This window comes from Diachasmimorpha longicaudata, chromosome 10 (assembly GCF_034640455.1).
Source record: "Diachasmimorpha longicaudata isolate KC_UGA_2023 chromosome 10, iyDiaLong2, whole genome shotgun sequence".
NCBI classification, from domain to species: Eukaryota; Metazoa; Arthropoda; class Insecta; order Hymenoptera; family Braconidae; genus Diachasmimorpha; species Diachasmimorpha longicaudata.
In genome coordinates this window covers 2967530-2981416 of record NC_087234.1, presented here as the reverse complement: position 1 = coordinate 2981416, position 13887 = coordinate 2967530, and the positions used below count along the sequence as shown (strand labels likewise).

The 13887-nt window shown below is 35.5% G+C and overlaps 1 protein-coding gene, 1 long non-coding RNA gene and 1 other non-coding gene across 4 annotated transcripts in view; 2 read left to right on the top strand and 1 right to left on the bottom strand.

Annotated features, from left to right (window-relative positions):
* LOC135166816 (neurexin 1) overlaps positions 1-13887 on the bottom strand; it is a 191918-nt gene that overhangs the window by 62258 nt on the left and 115773 nt on the right. For both annotated transcript variants that reach the window (XM_064129445.1, XM_064129446.1), the window contains 5 exons: positions 6848-6955; positions 5232-5424; positions 2348-2539; positions 1155-1298; positions 327-544 (listed from right to left, as the gene is read on the bottom strand). In XM_064129445.1, the coding sequence (XP_063985515.1) occupies positions 327-544; positions 1155-1298; positions 2348-2539; positions 5232-5424; positions 6848-6955 (855 nt within the window). The remainder of the gene's footprint in view (positions 1-326; positions 545-1154; positions 1299-2347; positions 2540-5231; positions 5425-6847; positions 6956-13887) is intronic.
* The window catches only part of LOC135166824 (uncharacterized), an 83554-nt gene that overhangs the window by 2692 nt on the left and 66975 nt on the right, over positions 1-13887 (top strand). Inside the window, exon 2 of the long non-coding RNA XR_010299757.1 lies at positions 7057-7164. This is a non-coding gene — a long non-coding RNA (uncharacterized LOC135166824). The remainder of the gene's footprint in view (positions 1-7056; positions 7165-13887) is intronic.
* On the top strand, positions 2081-2162 carry Trnas-cga (transfer RNA serine (anticodon CGA)). The gene has a single exon. It is a non-coding gene; the product is annotated as a tRNA-Ser (tRNA).

Sequence of the window (13887 nt, the reverse complement as noted above, 5' to 3'; positions counted from 1 at the left end):
TTACCCAATCTAAAATCCCATCTTCGCCAATCCCCAAACCTCATACATTCTCATGTTTTTCCCTACATTCAGGTTTATTCTGAGTCTCTGGATAGAAGGTACGAAGTGCTGATTCATAAGTTACGAGGAGAATATACTTGAGAAAATGCCCTTTTCCGAGTCTTCGTGTTTTTTAACCCCGTTTCTTCTTTCACATAGCTCGAACCATTTTATCCACATCATTTGACTAAGTGCGAGACTTTGAATGTCTTGTTTCTATCCCTTTCTGCTCCCTTATCTTGAAATTTTTGTTCCTAAGCCGATCAGAGTATTGACTGCCAGCTCACCTTTTCTCGGCCACCAATGTGCACACGTATCCTTGCAATCCCTCGTTCCAGTGATATTTGCAATCGATCGGAACTGTTCTCGAGACTTGTTGCCAATAGTAGACCCTTGGGCTTTGTTGTCTTGAATCTCATAGAGATCTCTTCGGCCTGTGTTCTCGAGTCTTCTGGCATCAGTGCTGTCAGCTGTTGGCTACCGTTCACATGAAGAATCGATGCGTCTTGATAAAAATGAGAAGAAATATTGTTTACGACAATTGTACCGACTGGTATTCGACGGATTATTTTTTCACTCGGATTTCAGCTAATTAGAGCGCAATATTTGAGGTTGTCAAACAGAATTTGAAATTTTTGCTGGCATGACGTTCTAATGATCAATTATCCAGGAAATCCTGTTTGCTAGCGTCAAATACTGCCCTCTGATTGGCTGAAACATGAGTATTGGGATTTACATTTCAAACTGTTCATCAAAAATTACTTTACAGTCGGACTGAATAGTTTTTCCTTTCAAGTTTAGTAATTTTTATACAGACAACGAAAGTAGCAAAACAATTGATAAATTTTACTCGATCGTAAGTGGTTCTTACTCTACCAATCACTAATTATTCATGTCGAGTCGACATCCTTCGCATATTCTAACACAATCAAAGCGATATAAATTAATAATAAAGAGAAAATATTCTCACGTTACAGAATTTCAAATCCCAGAATGATCAATGATCAATATTATTTAGCCCTAGTATTTGAATCGGGAGAGTTCATTGAATTCAAGTGGCAGTTATGATTCGTACTGCCCTGTAATGTCTATATTTCAGGATACTATTTTCAAACCTTTGCCACACGTGGGCCCAGTGAATGCAGTTGCTGTACAATCGCAATAAAATCTGTTCCAACCCTCGAGACAATGGCCCCCGTGCATGCACGGCTGAGACGAACAGTGGGAGGATTGCGCGTGACACGCTGGTCTTACTGCACCTGAAATCATAAAAGAAGTAAACATAGATTTTTTTTTTAGAAACAAAAAGAAAATTTATTGCTTGAATTTACGGTGGGCACTGCTAGGCACGATAGTCGTCTAATGCCCGTTGTTAACTTATTATTGTGATTATTTGTGGTCTCTTTAGAGGAGCGAAATCATAATGGTTTTCATAATGACTATTGGTATTATAATTTTTTTCCTTTTATTACTCTGGAAGTGTGTTTTTCCTGCCAGAGGTAAAAAAAAAAAACGCTTTTTGTGGGAGAATTTTTCATGCTGTCAGGGCATATGAAACCTGGGTGTGGAGAGACTATTTATGTGGACAAAATACAGCAATTTTTTTTTAATTTAAGACTATTGTGCGCTGATTTCATAGTGCATTGGTTATTATGGAATGAAAGGGGCTTTCGGAGGGAATTTGTTAATTTGAATTTAGGATTTTTGGTATTTCTTGGACACCTGTAGGTGGCCTCTGTGGCCCTTTATGGTGTCACTTTTTAGGACAATGGCTGGGGATTTTAAAAGTGAGTGTGAGTGCAAAAATGATTGTGAAAATAATGAGAGGAAATAAGTGCTCGAGATGAGAGAATAAAGAGTGAGGCAGTTTTGATTTGAATTTTCGCGTTGACGCAGGAAGAACGTAATCCTCTTTTTGATTAATGAAGGGAGAAAGTAAATGAAGGAATTAAAGTTATAAAATTAAGTAAATAGTCTAAATACTACATACTCAATAGTGTGTTCTTCTAAATACGTTAACTGGCGTTCGGAATTCTCAATAGCTGCGGTGTCCGAGTGGTTAAGGAGTCAGACTCGAAATCTGATGGGCTTTGCCCGCACAGGTTCGAATCCTGTCCGCAGCGATGATATTTTTTTTTTTTTTTATTTTTTAACAAAACCGTATAGTTCACAATGTTCACTGAATTGAAATGGTAAATCATAAATTTTGCATTTCAACGGTGTAATGAAGGATCCGTTCATGAATATTCAAAAGAAATTTTGTGGAAAGACACGAGTGGTTGGGTACAGAGATGGAGATTTTTCTCACCAGAGTCTTGTTGTTGAGCATAGCCAGCGATGTCAACGGGTTGTCCATTGATAACGAGATCTCGCATGCAACCAACGTAGCCCTGCCTCAGGGCACCACTCCAAAGGGTGGGCGGTACTGTTAGAGGTGCAAAGGGTACACCAACACCACCAATGTAGAGTAAACCGTCGAGGTCGAGTTGGGTTGAGTCACCTGAAATAGCAAAGGTGATTATGTGCTTTAATACGACCATGTGATGACTCCATATCAATTTCGATATTAAAATGCTCAATTTTTAACGTACATTGTTGTCAGATTTTTGGAAATCTCTGTTCCGCCAGTTAATTATGCTATTTGTTTTGTTTTTATTAGTTTAAAGTGAGGTAGCCCGTATGGTGGGTTATTTACACTGTCATTAACGTTACAATAGCTATTTTATCTTTTTCCCTTGTGGATTAATTCAACTTGAATTCGTAAATTACAGTCCTTCCAATATTTACAAATAAATCTATATGTTTATAGATATATATACACATATAGATTTATATATGTTTTGGTATATGTGTGTTGGTGGTACATGTTTTATCATTTGCATCTGCAATTTTTTTTATCTGGACTATCCATTTTTTCAGTAATTTTTCTTCTAAAAATTAGATTGGGAATTATATCCTGGTTCCTGCCCCATCCAAATCCTATTCAATAATTTCCTATGACGTCAAAAAAATGTGGCAAGATATATTAAGGTATATGAACAAATGTTTGAGTTGTTGCTTTGCAAGAGCAGTTGAATGCTATTTTTTATGTGTAAGCAATTTTTGAATTGGTTTTATCAAACTGCACACAGAGAAAAATTCCTTAAAAACGACGTACCTGTTCCGTAATTTGCCAGTTAAAACAATATTCGGTAAAAATTACCGAACTGTTTCGCAGTTGTTCAGTGAACTTTTAGAAAAAAATTCAAAACGTTACCGAAAAAGTACAGAATATTTAGCAAAAAAAATGCGTAACCGTTCCGTAATTTTGACCGGCAGATTACGGAACCGGGACGTAATTTTTCAAGAATTTTTCTCTCCATGTGAACAATTACTGACGCCTCGTTGCAATGGTGTCTCTACTATTATAGAAAATGTATAAGTGTCTTATGATTGACAATAATTTCTGACACATATCCGGAAAACAGGAACAACACGGACTAGTTTGATGTGCCTCGACTTTCAAAATTATTTGGCGATGTCAGGAAATCTTCCAGTAGTTGGGCTGCCGTAGGGAAGATGTAAGTTACGTTAGTACAAGGGGTATCGTCAGCACTAGCTACCGTCTAAGACAACTCCAAACGTTTGTGCCCCTCAATTCCTACCACCTCGCACTCCTCAAAACGTCTCGGTCGAACTTATGCCGCCCTAACAACGTGTTCCGCTGACACGTTCAAAGTTCGATACTAAAGTTTCATCGAATATTATTCGCCCCCGGCAGTATAACTTACCATCACAAGACGCAGTAGTGCGTCGTATAGTTTGTCATTTATTGATTTAATAATCTATTCACGGTCGTGACAAATTTGTCGTGAATCCTTGGGTTGGATTAATTATTTTGTATGATATGATTATATTTGAGAGGAGAATATTCATAAAAACTTCCGGTTATGTTCGGAGGAGGAGAGTTTCGAGGAAATTTATGTTTAAGGAATTTCTGCTGAAAATTCCAACCTCCAACAACCGGGCACCTCCTGAGTTTCGTGAATGCATTTGATAATATAATTATTCCTCGTCTATTTCATTAGTTTTGCCAGGATCTTATGGTGTTCAAATCATTCAAAATGGCGCTCCACCCTGAGATTCCCAATTTCCACAAAAGATTTTGAAAATATATTCAATTTTTGGAGTTTCGTTACGGAGCCTTGGGGGGTTGATATAATATATTATAGTAAATATAGTTAGTTTACTATATTTAGTATTTAGTAGTTAGTATGGTATTATAGTAAACATAGTTAATATCGTCATATGGGAACCAAACTATTGAAAAGGGTCCGTCGGTGAGTTCTGAATTCCATTATAAATTTTTGATAAAAATAGAACATTTTTTGAGGATTTGGGAAACGGACCATTAGACGGAAAGAAATTTTAGGTAAAAATTAAACCATCAGGGGGTGAAATGAGGGACGAAGATTAATTTTATTATAAAAATTAGTCTCGCAAGTCTAATTTTTCCAGCAAAACTTGACCCGAAAATTCGTTAATTGTCATTTCGTTCTACGTTTCGTCGTCTAGAGGTCTAATTTTTATCCAAAATTCCTTTTCGTATAAGGGCTGTTTTCAGACATTTACAAAGGGCATTTTTTTGTCCAAAACAAATTTGATTGACCACATTCTATTTTTCTGTCAGTGCACTGACACGATAATGATCACCAAGTGACTGTCTCCGCCTACATAGGGCCCTAAACAACACCGATGCCCGAGACCCAATCTGAAAAAATCGAATGTTGATTATTAACCCTCCCCCCAAATCCAATTAATCTCCAAAGAATAGTCAACTCAGTATAATCAAAAAAAAAAAAAAAATTATTCAACCGCGACGATTCGCAACTCTGAAATTGCATAGCAAAAGTGCATATCAATGTGCTATGAACTTTTTTTTTTTTCACCATTTCAAATCCATCAAAAGCTTGATCGAAATACAATGTTCGACGCGCGACGGCCCTTTGATTGGCTCGAAATTGAATCACTTTTTATTTTCTTTGTTTTCCACGATTTTCTTTTTCGTTTATTCGGCTGTTATCTGGTGTACGAGTGAGCCAGTGTTGCGATATACGGGAAAAAAATAAATGACAGAGCAGTGATGCGAAGGGCTATTGTTTCTGTCATTCTCATTTCATTTATCATTCGAAGGATAGTTTGGGGATAATTACCAGGTGTACTGAAGTCAATGGTCTCCCCGTCCACAGTCACTCGGCCGTTACGATCGACTCTGCGTAATGCAACGTCGTGCCAAGTTCCATTGTCGACACGACGTTTTGATGCTCGGACTTTCAGATGACCGCTACCCAGGTCGATATGAAGATAGAGATGACCGTCGAGAATTTCAAAGGCGAACAAATCCGGCTGGAAGAGAATCAATAATTCGAGAGTAAATGATGATGTTTAGATGATGTTTAGATGAACAACAGTGAGAGAAAAATATAAATAAAAAATGTAATGTTTGTTTTGCACGGAGGGAAATATTCAATCAAAATTATGGAAGTTCCCTTATCAATTAGAAAAGTGGCTAAGAAAATTTATGTGACGATATAGCAATTTTTCGCAGAAAATTTAGATAAACATTACAAAAGGCTGCGAAAAAATTATATAATAATTTGGTAAAAATTTTCTCCACTAGATGTCGGCTTGGAAAAGATACGTCATTTTTACGGAATATTTCTGTTCATGTGAACAAACAAATGTCGGGGATTGCCATTGAAAAATCCACTTTGAATTCTTGTCATAAGGATATTTAATTGGACAAATTATATTTTTCTCTTAGTGAATCCTATAGGATCTTGACGTGCGCTCGTGGACGATTTTTATGGTCACATGGACAGATATATTCAATCGAAATGATGTATTTTTCCCGTCATTCGAAGCGAAGTGCACGGAATTTTTCCAAACATTCCCATAATTTTTATCTGAATAGTCAGTGAAAAATTACTGTCACGTAAAATTTGCCAGTCGATTCCGTAATCGATAAGCGAAATGCAAATTCTAAAAATTTTGTGAAGTTTTCGATCTTTGAACTTATTGAAAGGTTAGATCCACTTTGAGTTAGTCACCTAAATTATGTAGTAACTTTACGCTCATATTCGCGATGGGAAATTCAAATACAGGTGCTTGCATTTTTTTAGTGATGAATTCATTCACATGGAAGTCCTCTGATAGTGGTATTCATAATTTTAGATAACAATGAACACTTAATATAGAGCAGTGACCGAAACGTTGTTTAAAAATATTTAGTTCGGCTTTCAACAAATTTATATCCCTTGATAATGCTATCGGTTATTAAATTATTGATCACAATCACCACAAGCCAAGCACCGGCCATAGTTAAAGGAAAAAAAAAATAGATGTTCTGATTTTCGTAAACCCGGAAACTGGATCCAGATATTTTTCAACATTTAAAAATAATAATATCCTTTTTAGTACAAATCAATACATTCACCAATGCACGACTAATAAGTTATAAATGGAAATATTCTGAAATGTCAATTTACACATAAAAACTGTAATTAAAAATTTACCGCTCGCTGGCTGATAGTTAAAAAATATTAATTGTTTATCGATAATAACTGAATTATTGAGAACTCGTAATTTCCCCCTTTTCCCTCACAATTCTGACGGATTCATTAGAAAGTCCATTATCAATTCCATTGGTAAAAATTAAATGATATATGAAAAAAAATAGGAAAAAGGATTATGAACTCCTGGTGTTCACCAAATAGGAGTTATACCCTTCTTACTTTTTACCCAAGCGATAATTAGTAAGAGTACTTACTCGTGCAGGTGCTCCACTGCGGCTATACATCACTAAACCATTAGGTTCATTTGTACGTATCTTGAAGGATATACTTCCGGATTCTGCTGCTTTCCACGGAGGCAGTACCTAAAACATTTTTAAAAATTTACAATTACAAAAATCTTACCGCGATGAAAGTACATACATGAAAATATACACATAAACATTATATAAAACTCTTTTTCCAGATGTTGACGTGAGGATCCTGGAGCTGCAGCAATACTACCTGGAAAAATAATGGATCTCACAACCGAGAAAAAAAAAATATATATATATCTTGAAGGCCGTCTTCGTGGGTAAATAAAATTGTCATTTTGATTAAGGGATTATTCTCCCGTATTTCCTGCTTTTATTCTTTGCGAATATGGATGAGGAATACACTAGACAGGTTGTGAGGGCCCAAAAACATAAAATAAATAACTGGAAAAAATATTGCGGAAGGAATATCCGGGTATGATGCTGATTCATGGCGGTTAGGCGTGCTTTGCATTATTCAGAGAATAACTGTCTGACTGTAAATATGGCCGCACCACTTAGACTGTCGGCGAGCACAATATTTTTGGTTTTTTTTTTTCCATTCGTGTTTTTTTATTTTTGATTAAATTATTAAGTCGGTGTTTGCTGGGTGTAATGTTAATAAATGAGCTGCATTATTCTTCTTTCGTAAGTAAAAATATTCTCAGCTGGGTGAGGCAAATTAGCTGCAATGTTTAAGGAGATTTATCGTGATATTTATGTGGGATTTTTTCATTCAGTGAGTTCGCTGGCGGTGAATTTGATGGAGGGCCATGGGAAATTCATTTCAGAAAGTACGTTATTTAAATGGGGGCAGACTGGAGAGGTATGAAATAATTCCAGTGGAGTGGTCAGCGGATATTTTATCAATGAGATTGAATGGAAAAATTATTAAATGGATTTAGTAGAGAATTTGAAGAATTTTCCGTGATTAATATTCACTTTTTTCAGCGTCGAATTCAAAGGTTTTCCCTGGGGTTGATTTTTAGGGGAATTTTGATAGATTTTATGATTGATAAATCAAGTATTCCAGCAATTTTTTGTTTGAATAATCGCCAGATGAATAAAATTCTTGTTTGTTCAAGTGGTCCTGCTCTTCACTTTTGAAAAACAACAAAAAAATTGATAATTAAATTTTTTCAATATTCCACTGAGTAAATATGTATAAATTGCATAAAATAATGTTTTCATTACATAAATATCCGTCGATGCTCACAACTCAATTATCGATTTCTAAATTAACTTAAAATTTGAGGATTTAATTAATGATTCATTAAATAACTGAGTAATTAGTTGGCTAATGTCAACCAGTTAATTAATGCAAAATGGAATTCAATTTGACACTGACTATTCTATCGATGTCTAATGAATTGTCACGTCATCAAAATATCAATCTGGGGAAGAGCTATTAATAAAATAATTGGTGGATAGATTGAATCGGTTCAATATTTCGGCAGCAGTCAATCACACACTAGCACGAACTAGATCAGCTGAATTTTCCGAAGATTATCAAGACACAAATTTATCAGACATTTACCCACAAACAATATAAAACCGATGATATTGATTATCAATATCTGGTGTCTCCATAAACGTACCCACAGAGGAGAAAAACGGTGGATGGAAAAACTTGGAAGAATTATGATCTCAGGTATTAGGGGAGCGACGGTGGAACTGATCGTTTGGTCCGTGATGTTAATTTCATTGATGGGGGGACTTCGACACTTCAAAGGAGATTACAAGGAAAATTCTCGTTATTCAGTCTAGTAGATTCTAGTCGGTAATGCCACTTTTTCATCAATGAAAGTCTCAATATTAGAATTCACTCGTTGGGGACTAATTGGAAAAGGAGATTTCGTATTGGAGGGATAAATAGACACGATATATTTTCCTATTGTTAATAAACACTTGCTAAAGAGAGTTTGGACTTTACTGCCTGGGGAGCGAAAGTGGATATTTTCAGCCCTAGGGTGGAAAGAGGCTGCTAAGGGGGAAAGACTGGATTTTTCACTCGAAGGAGTGAGTTTCGAAAAATTATTTTTCAATACACCTGCGTCGAAAGTTCGTAATTTGCTTTTTTATGTGCGGGAGGAAAGTGGGTACTTCTCATCGCGGGTGGAAATTCACTTCCTCGGGTGGAAAGTCAAGATTTTCCACCCCAGGGCGGAAATTATCCACTTTTCTTCCACTTCTTTCCTCGGGTGACAAGCGTTCACTTTCCTGGCACTTGACAGGCACCAGAATAGGAGGAAAATGGATACTTTTCACCTGCGACGATATGATGAACAGTTTTTTGAAAAAGTATTTGTAATGAGTTGAATTGAACTTGGACTTTGTCAAGGATAATGAAAAAAATAATTGTTGGCTGAAATAATTTCATAAATGTGTGATGAATGCAAAATGAATCATCTCTGGTTCAGTAGAATTAGCCAGGATGTGTTTGGACGAGAGAGATAAGTAATATTTTGTTCACGTTAAATTTTGAAAATGAATACTGAAAGCTGTATTCATTTCCTACTCAATCAATTGAATTGTCACACCCATTGATCATTCAGCATCACGACGAGAATTTCCAGATGAATAATAATTAAATCCTTTTATCAGCGCTGAAATGTTCCCGCTCGGTGCAATACATTTTTTCGCGGTTAATTAATGGAAATCGATAAATAATTAGGGCATGCATAGAGGAATTTAGTGAGTAATCGGTGGATAATTTTGGAGGGAAATATTTTCAAGTCACTTTCGACTATCATAGCTAATGATTCAAATCCTTGATAATTTTTTATTTTGCACAAGTGTATAAATGAAGAGCAATATTTTCTAAAGATCATATAAAAAGAATATTACACCAAGAATTATTTTACCCTATGATAATTGTTGATATTCATTGTTATTTGAATACTTTAAAGCCATGATTTTGAGTTCTATAAAGCAGAATATATTTTAGGCCTGAAAGACGTGATACCAAATCGTTATTGGATTAAATTTCTCAAACAAGTGATGACGATCACTTATCGAAAAATATAATTTTGCTAATCATAATTATTTTGGACAATCAAATGCCCGAAATTCCCAATGGAAACTCCGCTTTAAATTCTTGTCAGAAGAATATTTAATTTGAGAGAAAAATTCTATCAAAAATTATTTGAAAAATTATGTGTCGGTTCCGTAATTTGCATGACAAAACAATATTTAGTAAAAGTTACGGAAAAGTTACGGATTTTGTCATTGAGCGTTCTATATTTTCTCTTCAACGTCTGGACTTGTTCAGGAACAATTCTTATTTTATATTATTTTTACCAAATATCCGTTTACTTCGAAATCGAGTAACTCCCTGTCAATCCTGATTACGTTTAAATTACCTCAATTATATTGTTCATGAATATGATCATGTTATTTATAACTTTGAATCAACTCCAGCAATAATTATGAGCATTAAATAATTCATCGAAATTCTTCCTTCAAGAAAATCAGAAATTTAGAACAACTGAATAATTATTGATAGACTTCATTCAGGATCCCGCACAAAATACTCATCTTCTACACTAATATAATTATCGTAATTTAAACCCAACTCAGTGCCCCTTGGCAGTGATTACACCCGAGAAATATAATTTTCAAAAAATAAAAATTTCCCTGAAGCAAATTGCCATTTGGTAAAAGTATTTTTTCTGTGCATAACTGCTCCGTAATTTTGATCGAATATTGTTTTTCTGGCATAATTTTTACAGAATGTTCCTCTCCGCCTGGAATGCACTCTATGTAGAACGAAAAAAAAAAACCTTAAAAAATATTAGTATGAACTCTCGGCCAAAAAACCCGAGAAAAATCGTTCTCCTCCCTAAAATAGAGAGAACAACCGCAGCCCCAATCCCCCTCAGAATTTCCGCGGCAGTCTCACCGATAATTGGATTATTGAAATTTGTTGCCCCAATTGTAGTCCAGAAGTAACTGCCATAGCCGAGAATAATGGAATCAGAGCGAGGAAGATGGCACTGATAAAGTTTGAGTACACGATGTGCATCATTGTCCCCAGTTCATTGAGTCACAGTTGGTCTCGATAAAAAAAATCTAAAAGTAAATTCATTGCTCCAGATTCTGTCTACAAAGAATTTCCCAACCGATATCCAATTTGCTGAACAATTTCCCGTCCCAAAATAATTAATCGGTTGGCCCGTCGAAGTTGAAGTATGCACTAACCACAGTGTGAAGGGAGAAAAATTCAAGAAACAGAATAAAAAAAAAAAATATTTTGTAATGAGAAGAGAAAAAAAAAAAATTGGAGACGATGAATATCGACGTTGCCGCGTTGCTACTAGGATAACGATGTGCCCGGCTTCTCGCCAACTCACCGACGATTAACGACCGTCGAGGATCACTTCCGGTCGTCGCCTCGGGTTGGCATTATTCTTCCAACTGTACCTCCCACCCCTTACTTTTACCCCACAGTCCCCTATCTCCAGTAGCTCTTTCCTCTTTCATTTTCATTCTATTTTCCCTCAACCGCACGATTCCACCCATTTCTCCCTCTGTGCCTCGGGGATATTTCATCTCCAAAACTATAGGTCTGGCCTTCTGCCCTCAAACCTACAGTATATACCGTTAACTCTATCGCTTTTTACCCTCTCTCACTCGCTCAGTCCTCTGGTTGGTTATAGCACAACTAGCAGTTTGCTGGTTAGCCACTGTGGCTAACATAGACGATCAATTAGAAAAGTTAAATTACTTCCTGAAATGAAGTATTTACTAATCTTCAGGACTTTTACACTCCAAATACCTCATCTTGGTGACGAGACACTCCTTTGCGTGGATTCTAATCAGAAGGAAACTTTTTTTTTTAGATGACTTGACATGCTCTGCCTCACAACCTATTCTGGGGTATGGATTGTCCTTCTATAATGATAGACTTTTATAGATTCGATTTGGGAGATTCAAATTTTTTTTATTAATAACCCAACACTTTCCCCAATCTTCAGATTTTTTTATGAGATAATAATTGAGTGGGGAAATGGTGAAAGGAGATAAGTGATCTTTATTATTGATTCGTTTTCGGTGAATATTTCCAAATCTAGGTAAGATGGCAAAATTTTCATCAGAACCTTTTTTGTGGAGCGAATGGAGTACTACAATAAATGTTATTACAAAAACTTTGCTATCTCTCTTAGATTCGGAGTTATTACTCAAAAACTGGGGTGAGAAATAAGACAACTTATCTCGTTTTACCACTTCGCTACTGAATTGATTGTCTGCTTCCATTAAAAACTTGGGATATTCTTATGGAGACTTGAAATGTCATCACGATTTTCTTTATTCCCGCGAATATCAACACCTAAACATTAGCGTATGTCAATAACAAACTAACATACTGTCCCTCTCATTTAATTAAAATTAAGGAAATCGTTTTCAATTTCATCAGCCCATATTTTTAAAAATTATAAGTCGTAACATTCCCAGGTCTTTATTATTAACAAGGTATCCCCCAATAGCTTCGTTGCAAACAATTAAAGCCCTCAAATTTTGTAGATTAAAGATCCCACTTGTGAACCATAATATTTATATCAAAGAGCTATTTTCTTTGTCACAGTAAAAGAACTCAAATTTATTAAATCTTTCCACTGCCCGAATGTCTCATGAACTTCAGCACCAGACAGATAGACAGAAAATAAATTGGAGAAAAAAATTAAGTCTTTTGATGTACTTCTAATTTAGCCCTAGTCCTTTTATCACAGAACACAGTTGAGAGAACTTTCTCATATGTCAGAAGACACTCGACAACCTTTAACCCGAATAGTATACAGTCTACTATCTCCCTCTAAATCCTGAATCACACTCGTTGAAATCCAAGGAGATACGATTCCAACCACCCTTCCCCCATTCCCCCAACCCCTTTCGCCCCCTCCACTAACTTCCTATAGCTTTTCTCAGTACTTTGAAGTAAAGCCAACCTCAGTATGTCCAATTGGTTTTCTGCTCCTTTTGGATGGAAAACTTGAGATACCTTGGACACACTAGAAATTCGAAAACTCGTCCCACATCACAAATTACATTGACGAAGACTTTGGAGCAACAATCCTCAGGTCTTTCCCTCTATCTGCCCCTCTTTTGCTCACTCGTTCTTTAAATTTTCCTCTACTTTATCAACTTAGTAGCGCACACTAGTCGTTTTCCCGTGTGGATTCAACAGCTCGTTAAATTCGTCAAGTGAAGCGTGGTTTTGATATCGATAAAATCGAGAGTAGCTGAATGAAACATTCGATAAAATAAAACAAAACAGAATAATAAAAGTTTCACTATTGAAAATTTTTCAATGAAATTTTTTTTTTTTGTCGTGTCTAGATCAAATGGAAAAGAAGAATTTTTTTTTGGTAATTTGGTAAATTATTATTCCGATTTTTGATTAAATTTTATTGTTTACTTCATTGCATTTATAATTCTATTTTTATAATTATGATGAATTTTAGCGAACCCTCAATTTAATGCATGAAATATATATTTTATGAAGCATTCACTACTCCTTTTTTTGAATGAATGATTTCATAGAAACAAATTTTTTAAATTATTTGTCTAAAAATAGTTTTATGGTATTTTTTGTTTCACCACATGTTATAAAAATGGCGCGCAAAGCGTGTGATTGCACTCAGTATAAACAAAATATTTAATGGAATAAATGGAATGAAATAAATATAAATAATTGAATAAAGAAGGGCTTGAAGTTTCGCTTGAAGTATTATCTGTTCGTGTGTATCTTGTTATGGATATTGAGTTCGTGGTAAGATACGATTGAATTCGTTGAATGTAACTTGAATTAACATGTGGCAGTGACCACAAAATTCTTGAGAATGTTGAAACTAGTAACGGAATTCCAAGTGTCTAACAATATCAACGTGACTGAACAGAGTTTAAACGGAAGGACTACATAGGTTTGGAGTTTCACGTTTCTCCGGAAACCACTGAACTTGTTGTGTGAGAGGATCGTTAGAAACTATTGTTGATGGCCCATCGAT